The sequence below is a fragment of the Equus caballus genome, chromosome 12 (assembly GCF_041296265.1).
Source record: "Equus caballus isolate H_3958 breed thoroughbred chromosome 12, TB-T2T, whole genome shotgun sequence".
Classification (NCBI taxonomy): domain Eukaryota; kingdom Metazoa; phylum Chordata; class Mammalia; order Perissodactyla; family Equidae; genus Equus; species Equus caballus.
This window is the reverse complement of record NC_091695.1, coordinates 41,650,532-41,676,558: the sequence shown is the minus strand read 5'-3', so window position 1 is coordinate 41,676,558 and position 26,027 is coordinate 41,650,532. Positions and strand designations below refer to the sequence as shown.

At 64.7% G+C, this 26,027-nt stretch overlaps 2 protein-coding genes and 2 long non-coding RNA genes across 8 annotated transcripts; 2 read left to right on the top strand and 2 right to left on the bottom strand.

The window, feature by feature from the left end:
• On the bottom strand, positions 1-10,848 carry RPS6KA4 (ribosomal protein S6 kinase A4). 2 transcript variants are annotated; one of them, XM_070230170.1, is made up of 18 exons: positions 10,773-10,848; positions 10,076-10,416; positions 9,945-9,970; positions 8,943-9,161; positions 8,737-8,852; positions 8,069-8,176; positions 7,770-7,850; positions 7,581-7,684; positions 7,339-7,489; positions 4,876-5,040; positions 3,441-3,569; positions 3,120-3,253; positions 2,932-3,025; positions 2,276-2,449; positions 2,001-2,195; positions 1,480-1,639; positions 1,123-1,286; positions 1-904 (listed from the first exon to the last, which is right to left on the bottom strand). In XM_070230170.1, exons 4-18 carry the CDS (start codon positions 9,097-9,099, stop codon positions 710-712), a joined length of 2,127 nt encoding a protein of 708 aa, XP_070086271.1. In that variant the 5' UTR covers positions 9,100-9,161; positions 9,945-9,970; positions 10,076-10,416; positions 10,773-10,848; the 3' UTR covers positions 1-709. The 2 variants fall into 2 exon arrangements, with proteins under 2 accessions (XP_070086271.1, XP_070086270.1); XM_070230169.1 differs by having other exon boundaries at positions 9,899-9,970; positions 10,773-10,824.
• Positions 3,445-5,983, top strand: LOC111775961 (uncharacterized). The gene is made up of 3 exons (XR_011424096.1): positions 3,445-3,585; positions 3,827-4,031; positions 5,788-5,983. It is a non-coding gene; the product is annotated as an uncharacterized lncRNA (long non-coding RNA).
• On the top strand, positions 10,278-13,014 carry LOC138916744 (uncharacterized). Its single transcript, XR_011424097.1, has 2 exons — positions 10,278-10,498; positions 12,562-13,014. It is a non-coding gene; the product is annotated as an uncharacterized lncRNA (long non-coding RNA).
• CCDC88B (coiled-coil domain containing 88B) lies at positions 11,932-25,953 on the bottom strand. Of its 4 annotated transcripts, none has more exons than XM_023654312.2 (27): positions 25,802-25,952; positions 25,367-25,509; positions 25,087-25,198; positions 24,932-25,001; positions 24,796-24,854; positions 24,623-24,706; positions 24,397-24,540; positions 24,032-24,177; positions 23,776-23,857; positions 23,487-23,645; positions 22,786-22,932; positions 22,517-22,625; positions 22,269-22,405; positions 21,053-22,186; positions 18,128-18,255; positions 17,933-18,050; positions 17,108-17,203; positions 16,881-17,021; positions 16,024-16,280; positions 15,560-15,703; positions 15,178-15,364; positions 14,944-15,089; positions 14,580-14,678; positions 14,223-14,389; positions 13,497-13,703; positions 13,285-13,353; positions 11,932-12,429 (listed from the first exon to the last, which is right to left on the bottom strand). In XM_023654312.2, exons 1-27 carry the CDS (start codon positions 25,859-25,861, stop codon positions 12,374-12,376), a joined length of 4,401 nt encoding a protein of 1,466 aa, XP_023510080.2. In that variant the 5' UTR covers positions 25,862-25,952; the 3' UTR covers positions 11,932-12,373. The 4 variants fall into 4 exon arrangements, 3 of the variants coding, with proteins under 3 accessions (XP_023510080.2, XP_023510078.2, XP_023510083.2); XM_023654310.2 differs by having other exon boundaries at positions 14,365-14,389; XR_011424094.1 differs by lacking the exon at positions 14,223-14,389 and having other exon boundaries at positions 25,802-25,953.
• Between the last annotated feature and the right edge of the window lie 74 nt (positions 25,954-26,027).

Sequence of the window (26,027 nt, the reverse complement as noted above, 5' to 3'; positions counted from 1 at the left end):
GCACTGGCTGGACTTTTATTTTAAAGTCAAAGGCACAGCCTGGATGGGCTGAGGCAGTGACCGTGGACGCCCAGCCCAGCCCCCCCAGGCCCCTCCCCCAGCCAGGGGCAGCTGTGCCAAGGGGAGGGGGTGGGTGAGAAGGGGGCCTCCCCTTTTGGGGGGTCGCCTACCTCCTTCCTTAGCCCCAATAGGGGAGAAGCAGGTGACATAAAGTGAGGCAGAAATGCTTCAGGGGGTGCCCCAGGGCCTCTCCCTGAACCCCCCAACACAGGTCTTTGGTGGACGTAATTGCACAGACAGCCCATAAAGTGACAGCTTGAGGGGTGCCCCCTCCCAAGAGCAGGGCCTCAGGGGAGGGCGGGGGAGAGGTCCCAGTTTCTCCCGTGGCAACTCAGTGCTTAGAAATTGGGGAGGAGCCCTTCCCTGCAGGAGCAGGCCCTGGGAGGAGAGCCGTCCACCAGATGCGGCAGCGACTTGGCAGAGGCCCCCCCACGCCCAACTTCCCAGCAGGCCCCCTCCCTCCCTGCATCTCTAACTCTATCTGGTAAGACATAAAAAATTCTCTGCTTATAAAAATATTTCTGCTCTGTCTGGGAGCGGGTGGGGAGGGGAGGGGAGGGCGATCCCTGGGGATGAGGCGGCCGCTGCCCGCTGCCCGAGGCTCCCAGGTCACAGCCCCCATGGGGGACGGGGGTCCTAGTGGCGGGGGCTAGGAGGGGGGCAGGGGACCGTTGGCTCGGCGGGGGGCGCCCTTGGCGGCGGGGGCCCGGCCCGGGGCGGCGGGCGCGGGGGACACGCGGCGGGAGGCGGCGGCGCTCCGCAGCTTCTGTTTCCGCCGCTTGGCGAGCGGCGCGTTCTCCACGCTCTTCAGGAAGAAGCCCTCGCGCTTGCCCCGGTTGAACGCCTGTCGGAAGGGAGGGGGTGAGTCCCCACGCCCAGCCTCGACCTCCAGATCCGAGCTTTGGTCCCCATCCCAGACCCTCCCTCCCATCCCACTAGGTCAAGGCCAACAGGTCCCCGGCCTCCAGTCTCCGGGAAGGTCAGAGGCCTCACCTCTCTGGGCTCCCGGAGACCCCGCCTCCCAGGCTCGCTCCACCCCCTCCCACAGGCCCCGCCCCTCACCATGAAGGTGGCGTTGAGCCCCGAGCGCACGGCCGGCCCCGAGGACTCCAGCACATCCGGCGTCCGGAGCGGGGGCGAGGAGCGCGCGCTGCCGTCCTGCAGCCACGAGCTGTCCCGCAGCCCCTCGAGCTTCAGCCGCTTGGCGGGGTCCACAGTCAGGAGCCCTGGAGGCGGGGCGAGGGAGTGTTGGGGAGGGGCCGTGCGTGGAGGCTGCACGGCAGAGAGATCCTAACAGCCCCGCTCACCTCCCCAGCGAGTCCCCCAACCAGGACACCTGGTCCAGTGACGATCGCTGCCCCACCATGACCCCATGGCCTCCCCCTACCCAACCATCATCTGTGACCTCCGGCTCCGCACCTCGGACCAGCTCCTTGGCCTCCTCGGACACGCCCTGCCAGGCCTCCCCGTCAAGGGAGAAGCGCCCCTCGCGGATCTTGCACATGATCTCGGCCGCCTGGCTCTGCCCGCCCTGGCCTGAGGCCCCCTGGAAGGGGACCTGCCCCGACAGCATCATGTACTGGGGGGTGGGGAGAAAAGTGAGACCGGCCCGGGCGGCGGGGCCAAGGGAGGCCAGGAGCCTGACCTCTCAGCCCACCCACAGGACCATTCACCCTCTCCGCGAGGGTAACTCCTCAGGCCCATGCGTGATGAACCCTGACCTCCGACCCCTAATACTCGGATGCCCAGCCCCCAGTACCAGAGCGACGCTGCCTCTGTATTAGGACGACCTCGGACCCCAGCCTCAGACCAAACCCTGCCACCCCCAACAAGATGAGCCCTGTCCCCTGCCTCGGGAGTCCCTGTTGCCCCGCATCAGGAAGACCTCTGACCCCAGGCTCGGGCGACCTTGCACCGTCCTCCAGGGCCCCGTCCCATACCAGAATGACGCCGAGGCTCCAGAGGTCGCAGGACTCGTCGTAGCCCTGCCGGGCCAGCAGCTCGGGGGCCGCGTACTGCAGCGTGAAACAAGGCGTCTGCATGGGCCCCGCGGGGCTCTGCGGGCGCAGGCGCGCGAACCCGAAGTCGATGATCTTCACCGGGGCTCCGGGCGTGTCGTCGGCGTACAGGATGTTCTGTGAGGACAGCGGGGTGGCCGTGAGAGCCGGGCCCTGCGCGCCGCAGCCCTCCCCGGCCGCCGAGGCCCTGCGCCCACCTCGGGCTTGAGGTCGCGGTGCACCACGCCCGCCTCCTCGTGCATGAAGCTCACGGCCGACACGAGGCTGCGCAGGATCTGGCTCGCCTCGGACTCGCTGAAGTGCCGCTTCTTGCGGATGTGCTCCAGCAGCTCCCCGCCCCGCAGCAGCTCCAGGACCAGGTACGTGTGCAGCTGCGGGCGGCGCGCGGGCCACGGTCACCAGCCACCGACCCCGGCCGGGCCCCGCCCACCAGTGAGGCCCCGCCCCGCGGCCACGACCAAGCCCCACCCCCAGCTCAGGCCCCGCCCGTGTCCGAGCCCCGACCCCAAGAACTGCTTTTAGGCCCCGCGTCAGGTTCTACCCCCACCGCCTTCCAGGCCACCCGCCCCGCTGGCCACCTTAAAACCCCACCCCCGTAAATTCTATCCCCGCCACTGCACGCCCTCCTCAAATTCCGTCCCCTTGGCCATCCTCAGCTCCGCCTTGCCGCCCTCGGGCCCTCCTCCCCTCAAATCCCACCTCCCTGGCCTCTCAGGATCCCCTCGAGCCCCCACACCCGATCCTCAGGCCCCTCCCACGCGCCTTCGGGCCCCGCCTCCTATCCACCCCCGTCACGCCCTCCGCGGGCAGCCTCCTGCGTCCCCGCGCTCCGCCCCGGCCCGGAAGGCGTCACCTGGTCGTGATGCACCTCGTGCAGCTTCACCACGTTGGGGTGCGATTGGCACAGCCGCAAGGCGGCCACTTCGCGCTGCGTGTTCGCCTCTAGCCTGGGGGGCGGGACAGGCGGGGTCAGGACGGCTCCCCTCCGGCCCCGCCCCCCGACTCTGCTCCGCCGGCCCCGCCCACCCCGGGCCCGCCCACCTGCGGCTGAGGATCTTGACCGCAAACTCCTGGCCGCTCTGGCGCTGGCGGCAGCGGCGACACACGGAGAAGCTGCCCTGGCCCAGCGCGGGCTCCCGCAGGTCCAGCTCGTACTGCTGGAAGAAGGGCGAGTCCTGGGGGCAAAGGGGGAGCGTCAGAGGTCCTACCTGAGAGCCTTGCGGCCGCGCCACGCCCCACCTCATAGATGCTCCAGACCTCACCAAAGTCACACCGCAGGCGCACGGAGGAGCCAGGTCTGGAGTCCCTGGGCCCAGACCCCCGACCCCCCAGCCAACTTCTCCCCACGCTGGCCAAACTCACCTGCATCATGGCGCTCCTGGCCACCGCTGCCCGGCCTGGCCGGTCTCCAGCGCCAGATGCTTCGAGCACGTCGGTCATCACTGCGTTGTTGTGGTCAAACAGGATGGACGGCGCCACGAAGGAGTATCCCTACGGAGAGGGGGCGGTAAGGGGCGCATGCGCATCGGGGGCTGCAGGTACGGGTTGGAGTCCCTGGAAGGCCCAGACCTGGCCGCGAGGACGGGGGGCACGGAATCCGGGGACTGGGAATAAGGGGCACTGGGGGTGTCGCTTTGGCATCCTGGTGCACACGGCATATGTGGACATTTTATTCCACCTTGCTCTGTGATCACTTGGGGCCGTGTCTGTCCCCCCGCCAGTCTGTGACGCCACCTTTCTCATCACAGTGACTCCCCCCCAAATGCCAAGGACATCATCTGACACAATGGAGTAGCCCAGAAAATGATGCGCCAAATGCACGAAAGGACGGTGGCCTGGCATCACACACCTAGCTTATGAGAATTCACCTCTCCCCACTGAGGACAAAACATCTTTATTCCTTCCTGTCAAATCAAACTTTGGCCTCCTCTGCCGGGGGGCTACTGAGGAAAGGTAAGGAGAAACCAAAGTTAATCATCGCTGGTGCCCAGACCAGTGCCTGGCACTCACACATGTTTTTGAATCATTAAATGAATGAATGAAAGTAACCAAGTCACAAGAAAGAACTTTCTCGTTAGGACTGTGAGACTGTGGGTGGAGGGGCGATCAAGGAGAGGGCACCCAGGGCCAGGGGAGCAGGGAGGATGTCACACAGGGGCAGCGCTGGACAACAAACGGCTTGAAAGATGAGCGGGAGCTTGCCAGGTGGGCAGCTGTAGGGAGCACCCTCCAGGTGGAGGGAACTGCGTGTGCAAAGGTACAGAGGTGTGTTCTGGAAGCTCTGAGCAGTTCAGTGCTGCTGGAACACCAAGGGGGGCAATAGTGAGCGCTGAGGCTAGGGCGCTGAGCCAGGACCACATCCTGCAGGGCCTTGAAGGCCGAGCAAAGGAGTTTGGACTTGTCCAACAGGCCTAAGCTTCCAAAACTGGGGGGGGGGGGGGTCCTGTGCCTCCAGGAATGTGATGTGGTGTGCCAAGGGCATGCACAGCCATGATAGAGACAGGGCATCTCTTCCTAGTTGTCCACTTAAGCAAGTGAATAATTTAAAACAATATGGTAATATAACAATAAAGAGATATGACGGACTAGAAGGAAAATTAAGATGAAATTTAAAGATGTGTCCTGCCATGGTGGTCTCCAGAACCAGTAGCTCTGGGTACCCCACGAATGGAATGGTCTGGGGGAGATGCTGAGTCCTGATGAGGACACAGGGCCAATGCAGTGCCCGTGCTCAGCCAGGCCGAGGCTGGCAGCATCCTGCCTGCCTGCATCTGGGGTCCCATGAGCTCTCACTCACCTGGAAGATGCGAGGGTCCCCAGGCGGGGGGCTGCCAGGGGGTGAGTAGACAGGCTCCAGCCTAGTAAATTCCTCTGCGAAGTTGCCCACATCCAGCTCTGAGCGGATCTGGGGTCGGAATGGGGCTGGGATCTTCCTGGCGGCCAAAGCAGCCCAGTCCAGGCCCTGGAAAAAGGGATGAGAAATGGGGGACCAAAGGGCAGCAAGTGGGGACCCCTCTCTGCTCAGGCCACCTTCACTGGGCAGCTCCTCAGGGAGGCAAGGGTCTCTCTGGCATTTGGGGTGGCAAGGTGTTCTTCCTGCCTCCCCAGCTTCTATTTCCCCGCCTCTGATAACACAATCCTTATTTTCCTCCTCCACACTCAGTCAATCCTGAGACTTTTAATAGAATCGGCACGCAAAACAAACAAATCTACTTATCCTAGGTGACTTAAATCTGGGAGGACACTGGCCTGGAACTGCTCAGGGTCTAATGATGAAATCCCTGTGCAGAAAAGCAGAACTAAGAGACAAGGAAATTCCTACATGACATTGATTCTGCACCTGGATGCAGCCTTGCCTGAAGTCAGACCACATTTCCTTGGACTTTTCACTTACAGGAGCTAAAACATGCCTTTTTATGTTTAAGCTAGTGTGGGAGAGCCTGTTCACTGCCTGCCCAACATGCATTCTCCTTTAGTACCATTCTCCCTTAGTCTTCCTTAGTAGCATAACCCCAACTGTATGCCAGGAAGCAATGTACACAACTAAAAGACTATTTTACAAACTTCCTTGCAGTTATGGGTGACCAATAACTTGTAAGCAAAAACTGTGAGATAGGAATCCGGGAAAAGAGCCTCAAGAGGAGGGTGAACAGTTGGCAAGTGCTCTTTTTCCCCTTCCCCTCCTTCTTCCTGCTTCCTGCCTGGACAGCAGCCTCGATGGCAAGAGCTCCAGCAGTCATCTTGGACCATGAGGCAACCATGGGGATGGAGGCTCCATGCTAAGAATGGAGGAGCATTAAAAAAGAAAAAAGGAGCTTGGATTCATGAAAACATCACAGCAGCCCTGGCCTGCCAACCTCTGGACTTCTTTTATGTGAGAAAGAAATAAAGAAACCTCCATCTTGTTTAGACCACTGTTCATTCTGATCTCTGTTAGCAGCCAAACTCTATTCCGTGGGTATCGCCATTCTGAGTTGGCCTTTTTGTCGCTTGCAGCCAAGAAGCCTGACCTAGACTTGAAGGCCTGGGTTCTGACACCAGGGACTTCAGCATTGCTGTCATCAAAGAGACTGTCTCTTTGAGGGGGGTACCTTCCGAGTGTCAGGCCTCAAAGACCTTGGGCGGGGCTGGGGGGGGGGGGGCCTCTCCAGTAAGACTACTGGTCAACCTGCTCCCCATGCCCAGGGCCCAGCATGCCCTCAGGGTGGAATTCACTTAAGGAAAGTGACACTGCTCACCTCCCCCCACAAAGGGACATGTTTGCTGCAGAGACATAGATCCTGCCTGAGAAGGCATCTCTGAGGGCCCTTCCAGGGGGGTATTTGCTGGGAAGGTTCCAGGAGAGGGCACTCGTAGCAGAGGAAACGAGTGCCTGGCCCACAATAAATGACCCTAAATGGGCGTTTTTGTCACGATGTCAGACAGGCGGCAAATCCGATGCCCACGTGTAAACAGCACGCAGTGGTTAAGAGCGTGGGCCTTGAAGTCGCCCAGACCTGGCTTTGAATCTGAGCTCCATCACTTCCTGGCTGGGCAACCTTGGGCAAATTACTTAACCTCTCTGAACCTCAGTTTCCTCCTCTGTAAAGATGAAGATAATAATCAGGATGGTTCTGAGGGTGACATGAAAGAACTCGAATCACAGGGCTGACACATAGTAGGTGTTCACTCTTACAGGGTCCTGCTAGGCAGCAATACTGGCCACGTCTGGTGCCCGAGCCAGCAAGTTCTCACAAGGACACGGAACTCTCTGGACACGGCATTCCTACTGTGTGTGCTCTTAAGTGAACAGAACCCACGTGGCTGATCGACTGTCCATCTGAATGACAGGCACACAGACTCAACGGGGACAAAGAATAAAACACCTGGGTGAACCCTAAGAGCCAGAAGTGTGGCTTTTAGTGCTGATTTGGGCCGACAGGAGACCTGGGGTCTGTTCCCAGCTCTACCCCACTTACTGTGCCATCCTGAGTGGGTCACCTCCCTTCTCTGAACCTGTCCAATGAAAGCACTGGCAAACCCATTCTCAGGTCCCTGCCAGCCCTGACAGTCAATGAGCCTGGAATTCTCTCCCCGACAAGCACAGCTTCTGGGTTTCAAGAGAGATGGATGAGAAGACGAGCTTCCTTCACCTGGGGGGGTTTCTAAGTCAAGTGGAATTGGCCAGTCTCGGAGCCACCCCACCCCGGTGCCCCTCAGCAGAGCAGCAGTCCAGCCCAGGTGTGTGTGGAGGGATGTGGGGGCGAGTCAGGAGCCTCACCTGGAAGAACGGGTGGTTCTTGACTTCCTGTGCCCCCTGGGGCCCCGCGCCCAGACGCTTCTTGGGGTCCTTGCAAAGTAGCCGCTGCAGCAGGTCCTGCGCCACGGGCCCGATCCGGGGGGGGAAGGGAGGGGAGCACTTCAGGATCCGTCTGGGGGGATTGGGGGGGCGTCAGGGGCAGTGAGCCCCCCCCCAGCCCTGCCCAGGTCCCCCGGCCACCCTCCGCGTCCAGCCCCGCTCACCGGGACACCTCAGCCTGCGTGTTCCTCTCGCCCTCCAGCGTGAATGGCGAGGCCCCCGTCAGCAGCTCGAAGAGCAAGATGCCAAGGCTCCACCAGTCTACGGCCTGCCGGGCAGAGCCGGGGTGAGGGCCTGCGGCCGCCCCACCCCACCCCACCCCACCCCCCCTCCCCTGCCCCCTGCCCACTCACCTTGCCGTGCCCCGACTTGCTGCGGATGATTTCGGGGGCCATGTACTCGATGGTGCCACAGAAGGAGAAGGTTCGCTCTTTCTGGGAGGACGAGAGGACCCGTTTGGACACCCAGCAGCCCCCAAGGCTCCGAGTAGGACTCGTTGGACTTGTGAGGGCTGGAGCAGGGGGACTTCCTGAAGGCCGGGCCTGGATCGATCGACCTCCGAGACACGCAGGGCCAGGCACGGAGCCAGAGGAGACAGGACGGAGAAGCCTGGGACGGGGCGTCGTTGGCCAAGAGACCGCCCCTCACTCACCTCCTCCGTCAGGAACTCCTTGCTCAGCCCGAAGTCCGTGAGGACGATGTGGCCGTCGGAGTCCAGCAGCACGTTCTCCAGCTTCAGATCTCGGTAGATGATGCCCAGCTGGCAGGAGCAAGAGGGCCGCTGAGGCTTCCTCCCCCGCCACCCTCAGCTCCTCCAGCTCGTGTCCCTGCACCGGGTCCCTCTCGGGAGAAGGGGACCCCCCGCCCCGGGAGAAGGGGATCTCCAGCCCAGGAGTGGGCCCTGGGCAGAACTGGGCCACTCGCTAGGAAAGCCCATTTAAGATGTTAAATCGAGGAAGGAGAACCCCACAGGGAGGCCCCCTGGGAACAGGCCCCAAGGTCCCAGAGAGGCAAGCCTGTGTGCACAGCCCCATTTCAAGGCCTGGGGAGCCGAGGCATGAGGTTTCCATTTGAGGAAGTGCTGTGGACGTGGCCCCAGGAGGCAGCCCAGAGTTCCCTGTTCGAGGAAAGCCCCTACGGGGAGCCACAGGGCAGGGGACCCCACCTTCCTTCCAGGAGGTCTAGGAAGCAACTCCTGTCCTCACTGAGGCCAGCCCCCCACCCCCGGAGGCCCAGGGACAGAGAGACCTGAGGCTGCCATGTCTGAGGGCCGAGACCCAGACCCTCTGGTCGCAGCCAGGCGGCCAGGTCCCCACCCACCTTGTGCAGGTGTTCCAGGGCCAGCACGATCTCACCCCCGTACACGCGCACCTCGGCCTCCTTGAAGTGCTGGCGCTGGTAGAGGTGCGTGAACATCTCGCCGCCATTCACGTAGTCTGGGGGGGGGGGCGTGGAGGTTAAGAAGCAGCCTCCATGGGGCGCCCCCCGCCTCCATGACCCCCAAGGTTAGCATGGGCCGCCCTTACCCAGAATGAGGTGCAGCTTGGCATCAGTCTGGAAGGCGTAGTGCAGCGTGACCAGGAAGGGCGCCTGGCGCACCAGCTCCAGCACCGAGCGCTCGGTGCGCGTGTGCTCCTGCGTCTTGGCGCGCTGCACCAGCGCCGCCTTGCGCAGCACCTTCATGGCATACAGCTTCCCCGCGTCGTGCCCGCCCGCCTTCCGCACCAGGAACACCTTCCCGTAGGCTGTGGGAGCAGTGAGTGAGCGCAGGGCAGGCCGTGAGCAGGAGGGTGGTGCAGACTGGTGGGGGTGGGAGTGCTGGCAACCCAGGAGGGTGTGCAAATCGGGGGAAGGAGCCGGGGTGAGAGGCAGAGGTGCCAAAAGCTGGCAGAGCCCTCTAAGAAGAGGGGGTGCACGCCCCTGGAGGGTGCTCGAGCAAACCAGGGAGGGGATGTGCAAAGTAGACTGGGGGGGCATGCAACTCCAGGAGCCCTGCAGCCCTGGGGCTGGGGGGGTGGTTTGCGTGTGCAAACCTCTGGCAGATCAGAAAGATGCGAGAAGATGCAGATCCCAGGAAGGGAGGCAGAGGTACATGCGGGCAGCGGAGGGATGTGCAAACCCGAGCTGGAGAGTTTGCAAAGTGGGGGAGAGGGCTCTCATATCGGCGCAAGGGGAGGAGCTGTGCAGGTCACTCGGGAGGGCTGCAAACCCCCCACTGCCCCCCCCACCCCCCCGCACCAGGGTGTTGGCAAATCCGTGTTGGCAAGTCCGGGAGGATGGTGCGGGGAGGAGCGATGTCAACGTGGACCGGCCCCAGGAGTGGGCATGCACACCCTGTCAGGGCAGGGTGGGGCAGGCCAGGCGGACTGTGCCGGGAAAGGGTTGGGGGCATTGCTGGTGGCCTGGCCCAGGCCCAGGCGGGGGTGCAGGCGGGAGGCCCAGGGCACCGTTCCTGGGACACCTGCCCAGTGGGGGTCCTCACCTCCCGTGCCCAGCACCTTGAGCAGCTCGAAGTTGTCCACGCTCACCTTCTCCTCGTGCCCGGTCAGGTTGGCTGTGAGCACAGGGGGTGAATGAGCCCAGCCAGTGCACGGACCCCTCCTGGCCTGGCCCGGGTAGCCATCCCTCCGCCCCGCACCTCCGGCCGCCCCTGCCCCACCTTCCGTGATCCGCAGCTCCACCGCGCAGCCCTCGTCCTCGTCCTCGTCCCCCATGGCGGGCAGGTCGCTGGGGCCAGCGAGACTCGGCTCCGGGCGGCGCCGGTTACATGGCGGCTCCGGCCGGGGCGGGCGCTTCCTGGTGCCGCCTCCGGGGCCGAGGCGGGCGCCGGCGCCACCTCCCGGCTCCCCGCCCCGCGGCCTGAGTCAGGCGGCTGGAACGTGACAGCGCCGGGCTGCGGGTGGATGGGTGGGCGGGCGGAGGAGACCCTGGCTCCCGCAGGCGCACGGGGCGAGTGTCAGGACTGCGCACTCCGGGACCCCACGCGACCCTCCTGGGGACCTGCGGACACCGGTTGGGAGCCTCTGCTGGGCGTACACCCCCCAGCCAGGTGTCTGCCCCAGGGTGCCTGCTGAAGCCAGTGGTGAGACACTCCAGCCTGTGCCCCAAGGCGGGAGGGGCCCACCCAGGCGCTTTGGAGCCCTCCCCACCCCCACCCCTTGCCCCGGGGGCCAGCCTTAAGGGCCGCCAACCATCTCTGTCCAGTTCTCAGCCACCAGCTAGAGAGAGGGATTTCATAAAAATCACTGTCCTGTCGCCTCGTTCTTGATCAGTCCTTGACCGCCGCAAATAGGGGAGGGGATCTGAGGGTCTCACGGCCGCCCTGGTCCAGCACCTCCCACTCGGCGTGGACTTGCCTTTGCAGGGGAGGGCCTGGGGCTCCCGCGCGCAGCACCAAGCTCTGTCCCCGGGCTCCCCTACCAGGGAGCGCCTGCAGGGGGCGCTGCGAGGGGGGCTGCGGCACAGCCCGCCCTAGAGCAGGGAGGGACAGTCGATTTTTAGCCGACCTGTAAAAGCACCGCAGGTCCCAGCCAACCGGCACAGCCCGCCCAGAGCCACACACCCCACCTGGTTCTGTGCCCTGCTGTCCCCAAGCCTAGCATGGTGCTAGCACAGAGCCTGGAGTAGGCCTCAAAAAGGGGTGCCAGAGCCACACAGGGGTCAGGCCGGGAGACCCTGGCTGGCCTCCAGAGCCTCATCCCCCTCCCTGACAGGAGCCACCAAGCAGGGTGGGGCGGCCATCAGAGCCCCCAGGCTGAAGGCCCGGGAGGGAGCTTTCAGCTGCTGGCCAAGCCGGGGCCTGGGGGTTCCATTCCCACCCTTCCGGCCTCTGGAGCTCTGGCTGAGAGGCAGGCAGGGCCGTGGGTTGTCCCCAGGAGGCTGTGGAAACCCGGTGAGCGGCTGCTGCAGGTCACCCTGGAGAGGCTGGCCTGGCACCCCTCCCAGCTCAGCCCACCCTCAGGCTCAGGCTGCCTCACCTCAGACGGGCAGCCCGCCCAACCGGGGGCCGCCCAGCTGCCCTGACTCACGTCCTGCCACCCAGCCTAATTGCCCTGTTCCCGGGCGGCGTCCCAGAGGCCCCGGGCAGAGACCCTGTGTCCCTCCTGCCTCTCTTGTCCCTCCATGACAGCCCCTGGCTCCAGGCGACACCCTACCTGGCTGGGAACTCCCTGGGGAGGGGCTCACCCCCAAAGGAGTGGGGGGAGAGGATGAGGAGAGAAGAGGGAGGGAAGGAAGGGGGCAGGGCCTCTGGGGCCTCAGTGCCCCACATCCTGGAGCCCAGACCCCCCTTGAAAGCAAAGGCTGAGCCCAGACTCAGGCCCCACCCACTGCTGGCTACCAGAACCCCCACCCCACGGTCCCCTCCCCTGAAGAAAGCCCTTTGCTGCCCCGTGCAGGGCAAGGAGACCTACGGCCACAGACACCTCCCTCCCCAGCCCCAGCAGAGCAGGCTCCAGGCCACACGTGTCCTGGGCCTCGCGGCTTCTGATGCAGCCAGCAGATGCAGAGTGCAGATTCCGGCGGTTGCATCCCAGTTTTATTCTCAGGTCCCTCAGTCCCAGCTCAGGCTCAGAGAGGGTCCCAGGCCACAGTCCTCAGGTCATGGTCCTTGACTCCCCACCTGGAACGGGCAGGGGGCTCTCTTGCCCACTCCGGCCTGCCTCCTTCAGCTGGGGGGTCCCCCAGAGACTGCCTCCTCAGCGTGGGCCGCGTGGCAGAGCCAGAGCCCCAGCAAGGAGCAGCTCGCGGGGGCCGGCCATGTCCCCTGTCCTCGAGCTCATCCCGGCTCCATCTCCGGGCCCCAGTGCACGCCGCACAGGATCCGGGGGCCCAGGCCTCCTTGTCCCAGGACTTGCCCCGGGTGCCCTGGCTCCCCAAGTTCTTGGGCTGCCTGGGGTCCCCGCTGAGACTGCAGCGGTGAGAAGACTGCCCTGCCGGGCGCCCCATCCACATGGCGTCACTGGCTGAGGGAAGGGGTGAGAGGACGTTTCTCCGGTTCCTGCACCTCGAGGCCTGGAGACAAAGGCTCAGCTCAGGCAGGCTCCCCCGGGGGCCTCCCAGCATCCCAGGCGCCCCGAAGGCCACACCCTTCTGCCCACCCTCCGCCCCTCTAACCGCCTCTCAGCTCTCCCCTTCCTCCCCCAGCAGCACCAGCCAGTCCTCGAACATGCCAGGCCTTTGCTTCTGCTGTTCCCTCCACCTGGAACGCCATTCCCCAGAGACGTCGACACGACAAACTCTCAGCTCCAAGTCTTTGTTCCAACTCACCTCCTCTCTGCAGAGACCCTGAGCACCCTGATTAAAACCGCAACCCCCTCCCCAGCACTCTCGACCTCCCTCGTTCTCGTCTCCTTTTTGCCCCAGAACATTATTGCCTCCTGAGCTTCTAGGGTGGCGCTCCCCAAATTGGGACCAAGCACGCGAGATGGGGCTGGTCTGAACCGCACGTGCTCGGGCGTAAGATGCCCCTGGACTTCAAAGACTTAGTATGAAAAAAATATATAAAATATCTCATTCGTGATTTTTCACATCAACTACACGTTGAAATGGCAACAGCTCGGGCATATTAAATGAAATAAAATATACTATTAAAATTAATTTCCTCTCTTTTTACTTTTTGTGATGAAGCTACTAGAAAATTTTAAATCACACATGTAGCTCCCCCACCATACTTCTATTGGACAGGGCTACGATCGATAATCATTATTTTTATGCATATTGTTTACTGTCTGCCTCCCATACCAGAATGTGCCCTCCTGTATCCCCAGCTCGCACCCTGCCCGGCACTTGGTAAAGGCCCGTGGTCAAATGAGTGAATGAAGAATGAGGTCTGCCAGGGGCCCCACTGCCTCCCAGGCCCCCACTCACCCTCTCGGTTGGCATCTGCTTCGTGTTCCGCCAGGGTCTCGATGGAGCCATCCCATCCCACGCCGGGTCCTGGGGAGGCACAAGGCAGCCACTGGGCCACGGGGACCAGGGCAGAGGTGGGCAGGGTTCGTGGGGAGACACAGAGGACAGGAGGGAAGCACCCCTCCCCGAAGGAGTTAGGGGGTACTGGGGGCAGGGCTCTTGTCCCTCACCTTTGCCATGGGAGCTGGGGGCCCCCAGAGGGCCTGGTCGGCGCTGTCGGAACCTCTGCCGGGGGGTATCCCCGGGGCTGAATGACTCAGAGCTTCGTGCCACAGGGAATCGTGAGCTGAGCTTTCGCCGCTGCCCACCTGCCAGGGTCTCGTCCCGCAGGCAGAGGGAGCTCTGGGCCCGGCGCATGGGTGCCAGTGATGGGGACCCTACAGGAAGTACAGGCAGGGAGGGTGTAGCGCAGCACAGGGAGGGGCCAGCAGAGCAGGGGAGGCTGCACAGGGGCAAGGAGAGGAGGCTGCAGAGGCAGGGGGAGGGTCTGGGTGAAGAAAGGTGACGACAGGAGGCTGGACCCTGTGCTGGCTCTGACACTCACTCACTGTATGACCGTGGGCAAGGCGCCTCCCCTCCCTGGGCCTCGGTTTCGTCATCTGCTAACTAGGATAAGTGACCTCTCACTAAAGACCCCTGCTTCTCTGAGGTCCTCAGCACTGCTGTGGATGGCTGGGTGGCCGTGCAGGCAGAAGGGAGGTGCCAGCCGAGGGTAATATGGCAGGAACTCAGGGCAAAGAGCTACTGGAAGCATCTAGGGGGAGGGGGGAGTACAGCAGGAAGGGGGGCACTATGCAAGCTACACAGAAAAGGAGAGACAGGTGTTGGGAGATGCCAAGTGGGAGTAGGGGACATGGGGTAGGAGCCATCCTGGTCACCGGGCCCCCCAAACCCACCTGTCCCATTCGCCTCCCTGCCCTCGGAGAGCTCCAGCTCTGGGGGGCCCCCCAGGCTCTCGGTGCTGCCAGACCCATCGGCCCCCAGGCGCAGCCCCCCATGGGGGCCCCCCTCCCGCCGGGGCCGCATCAGCCTCTTCACCTTGTCTGCCAGCCAGCTGCCCTTCCTGGGGGCAAGAGGGCACAAGAAGGGGTAAGGCCAGGGAGGAAGGAGGAACGAGAGGGCCACGTCAGGGATGGCAAAGGCCAGGCCAACCCGAGCTGGGGCCTGGACCTGAGCTGGGCCAGGGGTCTGAGGGCAGGGCAAGGCTAGGTTGGGAGGGTCCCGGGCCCTGGGCGGGTGGAGGGGCCGCTCACTTGGTCCGGGGCAGGGGCACCGGCTCCAGCACGCGGTACTGGTCCATGATCTTCTCCACCAGCTTCTGCTTCTCGCGGCGCAGGGCATTGAGCTGGTCCCTGGGAGGATGGGGAGGAGGAGGCCGGCATGAGGCTGGGAGGAGGTGGCTGAGGTTTCAGCAGGTGCGCGCTGGTACAGCTGGTTGTTAACACACTGACCAACTCCCGTGTGGCTTGATAAACTGCCGCTGCCCTGAGCCCAGGGCGGTCAGCCCCAGCCCTTTTCCCAGGACCTCCCTTGGCATCTCCCCGTGAACAACCAAAGGCATCTCAGGACCCCTCCGGCTCCCAGCAGCTAGGCAGGGCCCGCCCGCAGCCCGCTCACAGGTACTCGCGCTGCTCGCGGTGCAGGTGGTCCCGGCTCTCCAGGCTGCGCTCCAGGAGCTCCCGGTTTTCCCGGCTCAGGGCCTGCACCTCGGCCAGCAGCTGCCGGTTCTCCTCTTCCTGGGCGCTCCGCAGCTCCGTCAGCAGCTGTCAGGGCCGGGGGCAGGGCAGGTGGGGGTGTAACGGGTTCGCCCCCTCCACTCTCTCCCCGCTCCCCACCCGTCCCTCAGCACACCTCGCACTGCGTGGTCAGCCGGCAGGCGCTCAGGTCCAGCTGCTGGTTGGACTCGCGCAGTCGCTGGCTCTGCACCTCCAGCTGTGCCCGCTCCAGCTCCAGCCGGGCCAGCCGGCTCCGGAGCTCCCCGCGCTCACCCTGCAGCTCCCCTCGCTCCCGTGACACCTCCGCCAGCAGCGTCTGAGCTCTGCGGAGAAAAGGAGAGCTGCTGTCCAAGAGGTCTCACCCCCTAGACCCTTCATGAGGGCCGAGGAGCCGTGCTGGGGCAAGAAGGCACAGCAGGACCCCACAAGGACAGTGACGAACTCACCACCAGCCCACTTCACAGAGGGGAACACTGAGAACCGGCATGAGAGGGGAGGGGCGGAGCCAAGGCCAGTACCTGTCGTGCTCACTCTGCAGCCTTCTCAGCTCCTCCTCCAGGCCCCGCTGCCGATGCCCATCCTGCACCAGGCGCTCACGCTCTGCCAGCAGGGCCAGCTCCTGGGCCTCCACGTTGGCCCTCTGGGCCTGCAGCTGCTCATGCCTGGGACGGACAGGGGCTGAGAGAGCGGCAGGGACCTGGGGCTGGGGCAAGCAAGCAGCCGGACTGTCTGGACCTGGGGGTCTGCCTTCTCCTAAGCATAGGTCCCCGGGCAAAGCCATGAGGCAAGATGCCTGCCAGGCGCCCAGCACTCCCGATGACAGAGGAACCCCAAGGTGAGCCACCCCAGAAGAGCGTGGGCCCCGCCATGCCAGAGTGGGCACAGCAGTGAAGGTGGGTCTGCTGGGTGGTGGTGCTTCCCGGGTGGGGCCACACCCACCAAAGGAGTCTGCCCCGGGCAGGAGGTACCAGGAGAGGCTCACCGGCCCTGCAGCTCCCGGTGGGCCAGCTCCAATGCCCGCATGTTGGCCTTGAGGTCGCGGTGCCGGGCCAGCAGCCCTTCCAGCTCAGCCTCCTGCCGCCGCTGCAGCTGAGTCAGGGCCTCGTGGTCCCGCAGCAGGGCCTGCTGCTGCCCTCGGGCCTCCTCCTGGGACTGGCGGGCCGCCCGCACCTCCTCCTCCAGCACCCCCAGCTTCCTGTGCAGCTCCTGGCCCTGTACCTCCAGGACAGACTTCTCGGCCTGGGCAGAGGAGCGAGCAGGGCCGCTGGGGTGGAATCACTGGCCAGACAGGCAGTAAGGGACAGGGAGCAAAAGGCTGAGGCTGGGCAGAGGACAAGGAGAGAGCTGCAGAGGAGGCAGGGGCTGGGGTAGGGGCAGCAGGGAGCCGAGGCAGAAGCTAATCAGCAAGGAGAGGGGAGGGGGTCTGGGAGGCAGGTGCTGGCGCCAGGGCGTGGAGGGCAGCGAAAGAGGCACAAGGCAGGGATGGGATGGAAGGGGCTGCGACAGGGCAGAGAAAGCGAAGGGACTAATGGCTGGGTGTGCAGGAGAGGACTGGAGACGGGATGAAATGGGCACAGCCGTGGGGACCAGACGACGGAGAAGGGGGTAGGAACAGGGGAAGGAGGCAGGGTCGGGGGAGGGGCAAGCGGAAGAGGGCAGGGATGGGGAGGAGGGGTGCAGAACAGGGTGGCTGGGGTCAGAGGGCACGATCCACATGACCAGGAACAGGTTGGGGCAGCTGGCTGGGAGCTGGGGCAGGGAAAAGGACAGGAAATGATGCCAAGGGGTCAAGGGGCAGTGATAAGGGGCCAGGGACGGGGCGCCCAGGCCACCACCCACCTGCAGGCGGCTGCTGTGCTCCTGCGCCCGCTGGCTCTGTAGCAGCAGCTCCTGGGCCCGCCCCTGCAGGCTGCCCAGCTGCCCCTCCAGGTGCTGCAGCTGCCCCTGCAGAGCCGCCTTCTCGGCCACCAGCGTTGCATTCTGCCCGGAAGGAGAGCAGGGTTAGGAGTGGCCAGCCTGCTGGGGCACCCCTCCCCCGCCCATGCCCACCGAGCTCCCGCACTCACGCTGCGCTCCACCTCGATGAGCCGCCCCCTCTGGGCCTCCACGCTCCTCGGCTCACCACGATCCTTGGGCCCCGGCCCCACAGGGCCCTGGCGCAGCTGCAAGCAGAGGCCCTGGGCGGTCACTCAGGGGAGTGGTGGCGGCTTAGGGATGGGCACAGGGACCTAAACCAGTGGACCTTTCCCCCTTCAGCAGCATTTAACGCTGCCCACCCCTCCACCCCACTCCCTCCCCAAGATCCCGCAACTTTGCTCCCCAGGTTCTTTGACACCGCTTTCTCCAGAAAACCTCCTCTGGCCAACCCCATGCGTGCCAGCCAGGCAGCCTATGGGTGCCCAGTGGCCCCGGCACCCTGGGTTACGGTCGCCTGTTTTCTTGCCTCTGTCCCAGTGGACTGTGAGCCCTCTGAGGGCGGTGGCCTGACACAGGGCCCCACCGCACGCCAGCACTGAGCCCTGAGCCACACAGAGCAGGGGCATCAGAAACCATTACCAACTTCCCACGACAGTAACTGAGCTCACCAGGAAGTGGTGGGGCCTGCGCAGGAGAGACACAGCAGTCACCCAGAGCAGAGCCACCGGGTTCTGTCCATTTAAGGAATGAGGGAGCCGGCCCCAAGAAGACCACACGGTCTGGGCAGAGTCAGCGTGACTCTCGGCACAGTGCTCCTTCCAACAGGCCCCGAGGGGAGGCACAAGGCGAGCAACTGGCCAAGAATCGAGGGGCATGACCAGAGGGGGCGCTGGAGGGCCGGGAGCACACACAGCCCTGGATGTCTGCTGGTGGGATGGAGGGAGGGCTGGGACGGCTCCCAGGGACAGCCTCACCTGGAACAGCTCCTCTTCCAACTGCAGGGCCCTCGACTTGAGTTCCATCAGCGCCTCCTCCTTGCTGGTGGCGGCCGCCCGCAGCTCAGCTTCCAGCCGCTGCTCCAGGCCCTGGTACCTGCCAGGAGAAGCCTCGGCACCCATGTCTCCCCAAGCCCCTGCCTGCCCCCCTCTGCCCCTCACGCAAAGCCCCACCTCTCGTGCTGGAACTTTTGTTCCCGCAGAAATTCCTGGCGCTCCAGAGCCGCATGTTCCAGCTCTTTCTGCAGACACTCCAGCCGGGTCCCCAGCTCCTGGCCCCGCACCACGGCCTTCTCCAGCTCCTAAGGGCAGGGAAAGTAGGGTCGGGGCCAGAAGGACAGACACCAGTCTCTCTCAGGGGCCAGGAGAGGGCCGGACACAGAGGCTTGAGAATCAGGGGACCTCGCTTTCTGTCCTTGCTCTGTCACCCTGGACACGTATCTTTAGCCCTTTGGGCCTCTACTCCCCCATCTGTAAAACGGGAGCAAAGCCTGGTCGCCTTGCAGAGGGAATAGGAAAGAGCTGTGGACTGAGAGCCTGGCAGGGTGTGAGGGGGGCCCCGGGGCCAGGAGCCAGAGACACTCTCTGGGCAAGTGTCTTCACCTCTCTGAGGCCACGGGTCCTCACGTGCTGAGCGACAGCTGGTCGCACCCTCCATGCTGAGGCCACACTGGTCATGTGAGGGAAAGAGGGGCTCGACGGAGGTGGGTCTGGGGGGCGCCCTCAGCCACAGAGGACAGGAACTTGTGAAGGCCAGGCCTAACCACAGTGGGGGGCCGGGAGGGGGAGGGCTGGGATGCTGCCGGCCTGTGTCCTGTGGCGGTTGGGCCGCACCATTATAGAAGGGGGCAGGAGGCCCCCTCTGGCCTGTGGGCCCCAGAGGGCGGGAGGTCAAACCATTCTCAGGTGCGGGGGCCCTGGCAGGATGAAGCCATGGGGAATGGCCAACTCTGACCAACCTCCTTCTAAATCCTGCCTCTGGAAACCAAGTCGACAAGCCTTTGATCTGATCTTCCTGGCTTAGCAACCCCACGCAGGCCTCCTCCCAGGGTCACTGCACTTCCCGACACCCCTTGCTGAAAAACTACAAGTCCCATGAGGCCCTGCTGCCTGTGGGCCAGCAGCCACCAGAGTCCAAGGCTGAGGGTAGGAAGAATGGTGGTGCAGATGAAAGAGACTAGAATCCCAGGCCAGACCCCTGCCCTGCCCCCCTCCAGGCCCTGGCCACAGCCCTCAGTGTCCCCTCCGCTGCACCTCCTGCCCTCCCCGCAGCCCACGGGGCCAACCCCCTCAGCCCCTGGTTCCCTGACGTCCCCAGCCAGCCACCTCCTCCTGTGTCACACCCAGTAGTCAGCAGGAACTGCTCCAACCGGGAAATCTCGTGAAATTCCCCTTTGTCCTCATCCTCTTCCCCTCTCTGTCCTCAGAGCCGGCTCTTCCAGCCAGCCAGCCCTCCCATCCCCTCTACTGCCCACCTGATGGCATTCCGTCTCCTCGGATTAAGCCCATGCTCAGTGCCCCGTGCTGCCCCAAGCTCTCTCCACTCCTTAGATCACAGGCTCCTGTGAGGCAGGTCGTTTTCATTCCAGTTTTACAGGTAATGAAACCGAGACTCAGAGAGGTTAAGTAACTTGCCCCAAGTCGCACAGCTGGGAAAGTAGGGGATCTGGGATATAACCCAGGTCTGCCTGACAGCATCTCTCAGTCACATCCTACAGAGTGGACCCCAAAGACAGCCTCTCGGCCTTACCCTCCTACCGGCACTCCCAATTCTCACATTCCCCAGGGCTGCCCTGCACGACACCTAACCCCGCTCAAGCCAACAGTGGGTTCCCCCTCCTCTCCATCGGGAAGGGTCTCTAAGCAAATCTCTCCTCCTCTCTGAACCTCAGTATCCTCGTCTGTACAACAGGGATGGAACTGGGAGCTGTGCTCAGCTGGAAGATTCTATTCCTCGCCTGCAGCACACCCTCCCCCCAGCGCTGGGCCCCACTGGCCAGAAAACCCTCCCCATTGCCTCGTCGCCTCCTCCCACCCCTACAAACTGGTGCCTGCGCCTCCTCCTGGCTCACTGCCATCCTCTCCTCTCCTCCAGGAGGCCCTCCCTGACATGCCTCAGCCTGAGTGCAATGTGCTTCCTGGACCCCATGGCTCTCTGCACCGTGCTGTCTCCACCCCAGACTGTCAGTGCCTACAGGCTGGTACAGGGCCTGGTGCCAAGGAGATGCCCATAAACACACTTGAATGAAGGCATAACGGAGGTGCCAGGCGCCCTCTCTCCTCCATCCCCCGCTCCAGCCCCAGCCAGCCTCACCTGCCACCTGGACCACTGGCACGGCCTCTGAATGGCCCCAGGTTCCCCTGCACACCAAGGTGACCCTCCCCAAACCCAGCCTCCCATAGGTCTGCCCACACCCCTGGGTGGCCTTCCTGCCTGGTGCACTTACAGAACACTTACAGAGCTGGCCCAGCACACCTCTCCAGCCCCTGTCCCCCACTCCTCTCAGGGCCCTGAGCATCTTTAGCGCCTCCAAGTGTTTGCACATGCCGTTCTCTCTGGATGAAGTACGTTTCCCCACCTCGTGAAATCTTGACCACTCCTCAGAACCCTCCCCACAGCCGCCCCCCCAACCCCACCCCGGCATCAGCTCCCTCTCCCACGGGCTCCCACAGCACTTGGCCCTTAATAACCAATGTGTCTGGAGCCTTTGCCCAGCACGAACTGGGCTCTTCACTCCTTCGTCTCCCTGGGTCTTCAGAAAGACCCGCGGAGGCAGCTGTGAAGAGTCCTCCCATTTTCCAGAAGGAGGCTCTGGGGTGGAGGCAAGTGCATGGTCAGAGAGCAGGAGACGCGCCCGGGCAGTCTGGCTCCATGCCCACACTCTTCTCTACTCCTACAGCCACCCCATCCGAGGCAGGGGACATCTGCCCCGGGTCCCAGGCCAGGCCCGCCTTGGGAAGGCAGGAATGCGCTTGGTCTGTTCGTCTCCAGGCCCAGCTCGGTGCTGGGCTCTCCGTGGCTGCTGCTGGAAGGAAGAACCCACACCCCAGCGACCGCCCGGAACCCCGTTTCCTGGCCCGGCCACAAGCCCCACGTACCTCCTGGAGAGCCTCCTTCTGCTGGCGCTCCCGCTCAGCCTCCTCCAGGTGCCCGCGGCCCTCGCCCTCCAGCACATGCAGCCGCGCCTCGGCGGCCTCGGCCCGGGCCCGCAGCCGGGGCCCCTCGCGCTCCCACTGCCTCCGCTCGCGGCCCGCAGCGGCCAGCGCCTCGGCCAGCGCCTCACGCTCCCGAGAGGCGGCCTCCAGCTCTCGGCCAGCCGCCTCCACGGCCTCCCGCAGCCGGGCCTGCTCCTGGGCCTGAGCCTCCGCCTCCCGGTGGGCCTCGGCCTCTGCCCTCTGCGCCCGAGCCAGCTCCTCGGAGAGGCGGGCGGCCTCCGCGCCTCGGGCCTCCAGCCTCCGGGCCTGGGCCTCCAGCTCAGCTCGCAGGGCCTCGGCCTCTCTCCTTCGCCGCACCACCTCCTCCTTGAGGGCCTCCTGCTCTGTGACACGACTGACCAACATCTCCTCCGGGATCGGCCCCTCCCAGGCCTGGGCCTCAGGGGCCCCTTCCTGCTTCTGCTGTGGTCTTGGCTGGGCTGGGTCTCCAACTGTCCCCTCCAGCCTCTGTTCCTGCTCTCCGGCCTCTCTTTGCTCCTGGGGTAGGTCCAGCCCCAGGCCTGAGGTCTCCTGCTCCTCCAACTGCACACAGAGGCTGGGGTCCGAGGGGCCGGGCTTGCCCTCCTGTCTCGGCCCCTGGGCTTCGGGCACCAACTCCTCAGTCTCTCCTCCCAGCAACAGCTGGGCCTGAACTTCCATCTCTGGACCCTGAGGTGGGGCCACAGAGGCAGGGGTCTGGAGAGGAGCTCCACAGCCAGCCTTCTCCAGGTACTCCTGTGTCTCTGCAGCGGGGCCTGACTCCTGGGGCGTCAAGTCTGGGGTCTGGGGGGCCATGGCAGCTGTCTGGAGGGGCCTCTCCATCACCAGTGGGTCCGAATCAGATGCCTGGGGACACTCGGCTAAGCCCTCGAGGGCTGAGTCTGATGCCGGGGGAGCCAGGTCCAAGGCCTGGGGGCCTTCATCCCCTCCCTGGCCAACCAAGCCCTCGGGGCCGTGGTCTGAGCCCGGACAAGACTGGGGAGCAGCATCCAGCTCTGGATCCATGGAGTCCTCACTCTGCTCCTCCAGCAGGGGGGGCTGAGGGCACAAGAGAGGGACGGTCAGAACCAGAGGAGGATGCCAGGAAGGACCTGCCAGGATGGTAGGGGGCGGGACTCACCTGGCCCCTTGGCTGCCCCTGCAGCACCCGTAGCAGGCCTCGGAGTTCCTGGTTCTCCCGCTCCAGGGTCCGCAGCCGCCCAGCCTCTGCCTCCCTCACTTCATCATGCAGCGAGAGGGTCACTCCTGGCAGGGGTGCTGGGGCGACAGCCGGGGGAAGGGGATGAAGTCAGAAGCCACCCCCACTAGAGCTGCAGGACAATACAGGCAACCCCCCATCCCCGACCCCTCCACTGGGGCCCCACTCACCCTCCCCAGGAGAGCCTGGGTGGGGCTCCAGGCTCCGCTGAAGCTCCAGTTCCAGCTCCACGTTCTCCTCTGCCAGCTGGTCCACCTGATGCCGCAGAGAGTCCACCTCCTGGAGGGGGGGCAGGGTCAGGCAAGCCCTCCCCACCACGGCCAGGCCAAGTGTGTGGGCCAGAAGGTCACTAGAGGTCACAAGGAGTTGGGGTCACAGGGATCACTAGGGAACCCTGGGGGACCACTGGGGTCACCGGGGGTCTCTCTGGCAGTCTCACCACGTGGGCCTCCCCCAGCCGGGTCCGCAGCAGCAGGTTCTCGCGCTGAGTCTCATGCAGCCGAGCACAGCGCTCCTGAGCGGCCTCCAGCTGCTCCTCCAGCAGCGCCTTCGAGGCCTCCAGAGCCCCTGAGAGCACCCGCTCCTCCTGGTGGGGGGGCAAAGAACCGTGCTGGGATGCTGACCCCCAGCACGCCAGGGCCACAGACCCTGCCTCCCCCCACCATGGGACCCTGCGCCGCTGGAGCTCTCTAGGCCCCTCCTCCCTCTCCAGGGTCTCTCTGGGTACCACTTCCCTAGCACCTGGCTCCGCCCTTCTCCTATGGAGGCTCCGCCCCTTCTTCCCAGAAACTACCCTTCGAGGCGGCATCTCTCTAGACTCTGCTTAGCAGCTCTACTGCTGGTTGCTCTCTCCAGACACCACCTCCCCTACACCTGGCCCACCTTCCTCTCGGGGGCCTAACCTTACCTACAGCCCCACCTCTCCCCACATCGTCCCCATCCTCCAGAGAGCGTTTCCCCAGACACCGCCTCACCCATTTCTCCCAGCGGTCACTGTGGCCTCCGTAAGGCCTGATCCCATCTTTTCTGGACCCCAGCTCGCTGCTCCTCACGGCCCACCCCCTCCCCAGTGGGTCCCGCCCCTCCCCGCAGGCCCCGCCCTCCCCAGGCCCCGCCCCCGTGGCCCCGCCCCCCGCTCACCTCTAGCTGGCCCTTGCAGGCCTCGGCCGCCTGCAGCCGCTCGCGGCAGCGCCGCAGCTCCTCCTGCAGGCGGGGCAGGCGGCCCACCCGCTCCCGCAGCGCCTCCGCCTCCTCGCGGTACAGCTCGGCCCGCTTGGCCTGTCCCGACAGCGCCTGGGCCTGGACCAGACGACGCGGGGCTGGAAACGGCCAGCCGCGGGCCAGAGGGGTTAGGGTTGGGGAGAAGCGATGGGACGGGAGAGGAGCGGAGAGAGGGTTAGGGAACGCGGCGGGGAGCATCTGTGCGCACCTCCTGGCGGAGCCTGCGAATTTCAGCCTCCAAGCCCTGCACCTCCGCCTGGGAGTCTAGCAGCAGCTCGGCCTTCTCCTCCCTGGAGGAAAGGGACGCTGGAGGGGTCTGGGTTCCGCCACCCTCAGCCCTTCCCAGGCCTGATCCCAGCCGTACCCATGGCGCTGGGCCCCCAGCTCCGGGCCTGATCTGCCCCTCTCCCCCCCCCGCCCCACCCCCACCCACACCCGTCCCCTTCCCAGCGGGTCGCACTCACAGCTCCTGCCGCAGGCGCCGCAGCTGTGCCTTGCTGTTGGCCAGCTGCAGGGCCAGGTGGTGTGACGGGCCCTCCGGGGCAGTCCTAGAAGGAGCCTCAGGCAATAAGGGGGCCGAGTCTCGCTCCAGCAGCAGTTCAGCCAACCGCTGTGGGAGGTCAAGGGTCAGGAGTCAGAAGTAATCCATCCCATGCCCCCCACATCTGGCCCCAACCACCATGAGCTGAATCTGGCTCTTGCAGCCCTGCTGGCCCCAAGACCCTCGACTCCAACCCCACACCTGGACCCTAACCCCATCTCCCCTACATATCTGGGTCCCCGTGGTCCTCGCGTTCCTCCTGGTCCTCGATGCCCCTGCTACCCCTACCTGGGCCCCCACATCACGCTCCCTCGCCAGTCTCAGTAGTGTCCCCATCAGGCTCCGGGACAGCATCTCCAGCTCCGGAGGTGCCAGCTCCCCAGGCTCAGGCCCAGCCAGGGCCAGCACCATGCCCGCCCCGGGCTGGGTCACCTGGGTGGGCAGGGAGAGCAGTTCAGCCTGAGAAGGTGGGGGGCAGGGTGTCCCCAGGTAGGAGGCCCGTCCAGAGCCGTACCTCCTGGATGGCAGCAGCCAGCTCACTCTGGACCTCGAGGCTGAGGCCCTGGATGTGCCGGATGAAGAGCTCACGGTGCTCACACTGCAGGGAGACAAGGGCGGGGTGGCTGACGCAGAAGCCTCCCGCCTCCGGGGCTGAAGGTGGACCCAGCCCTTCCTCCCCCACCTCACCTGCACTGACGCCCCCAGCAACAGCCGAAGGATGCCTTCCAGCTCCTCCACCGCCTCCTCTGCAGGGCACAAGCCATAAGGGGTTAACGGGTGGGGGGAGGGGGCAGAAGCAGGAAGGGGTGGTGGGAGAGAGCACCTGAGAAGGGGTCAAATCCCAACGTCTGGAAGTCTGGGGGTGGCGACAGGATCAGCAGCTGCAGCTCCTCCTGGGCGTGGAGAGGGCAGGAGATATGACAGCGGCCTTCCCGCAGGCGGGTCCCAGGGTCAGCCTCCCCCGTCCCGACCCCTCACCTGGTAGAAGTCCCGTAGTCGGCACCACAGCTGGTTCAGGTTCCGCACCCGCCAGGCTGCGGGACCACCGTGGCCCCTGATCATCCGAGGGTCCCCTCGGGAAGTAGGGGCACTGCGGGCACGGGGGGCGATAGGTGGGAGGGGTAATCGAAGACCTGCGCACGTCCTCTCAGCCAGGCTCCGCCCACTACCCCCTCAGGCTCCTTCCAGCTGACTGCCCAGCCCCCTCCCTTCAAGCCCCTTTGCCAGCACCCCCAGGCCCCCCGCTGATGCCCCTTACATGATGCCCAGCACCCGGAGGAGCAGGGCGCCATCGCTGAGACGCAAGAACCTCTTCTCCGGACAAAGGGGCCTCTCTCCTTCCTCCTCCTCTTCCTCCTCTGGCTCTTCCGCCTCCCCCACCAGCCCAGCCAGTCCGAGGGCCTGTTGGAGCAGAGATGGATCAGCTGGCCTGGGTGGGAGACCCTACCGGCAGAATGACTCCTGAGCCCCTCTGTCCTGCCCCCTGAGCCCACGCAACCCCCTCGTCACCAATTCCCTGGATGCCTCTGGACCCCTTTTCTGGACCCGCAGCTGCCTGAATTGTTCCAGGCCCATACTTGAGCCCAACCCTCCCCTCAGGCACCAGCTCTGCCCCCCAACCCCCCCACCCCCAAACCAGCCCCTCTCAGCTGCTCACTTCCCCTCCCCAGACCCCTCCCACCTGCCCCCTCACCCAGGTGGCCAGGCTCCCACTCAGGAAGTCTCTGAGTCTGGGCCCCTTGCCCCCATCCATGACGGGGTCAGGGTGTTGGTCCCGCTGTGGCAGCTACACCTGCCCTGAGAGGAAGAGGAAGTCCCGGGGTGGGGGATCCCGAGCCAGCCACAGACACCCCGAGCTGCTTCCTCCTTCCGGGTACAGGCCGGCCTGTGCACCCCCAGAGTCCTGCCTAACCCACACC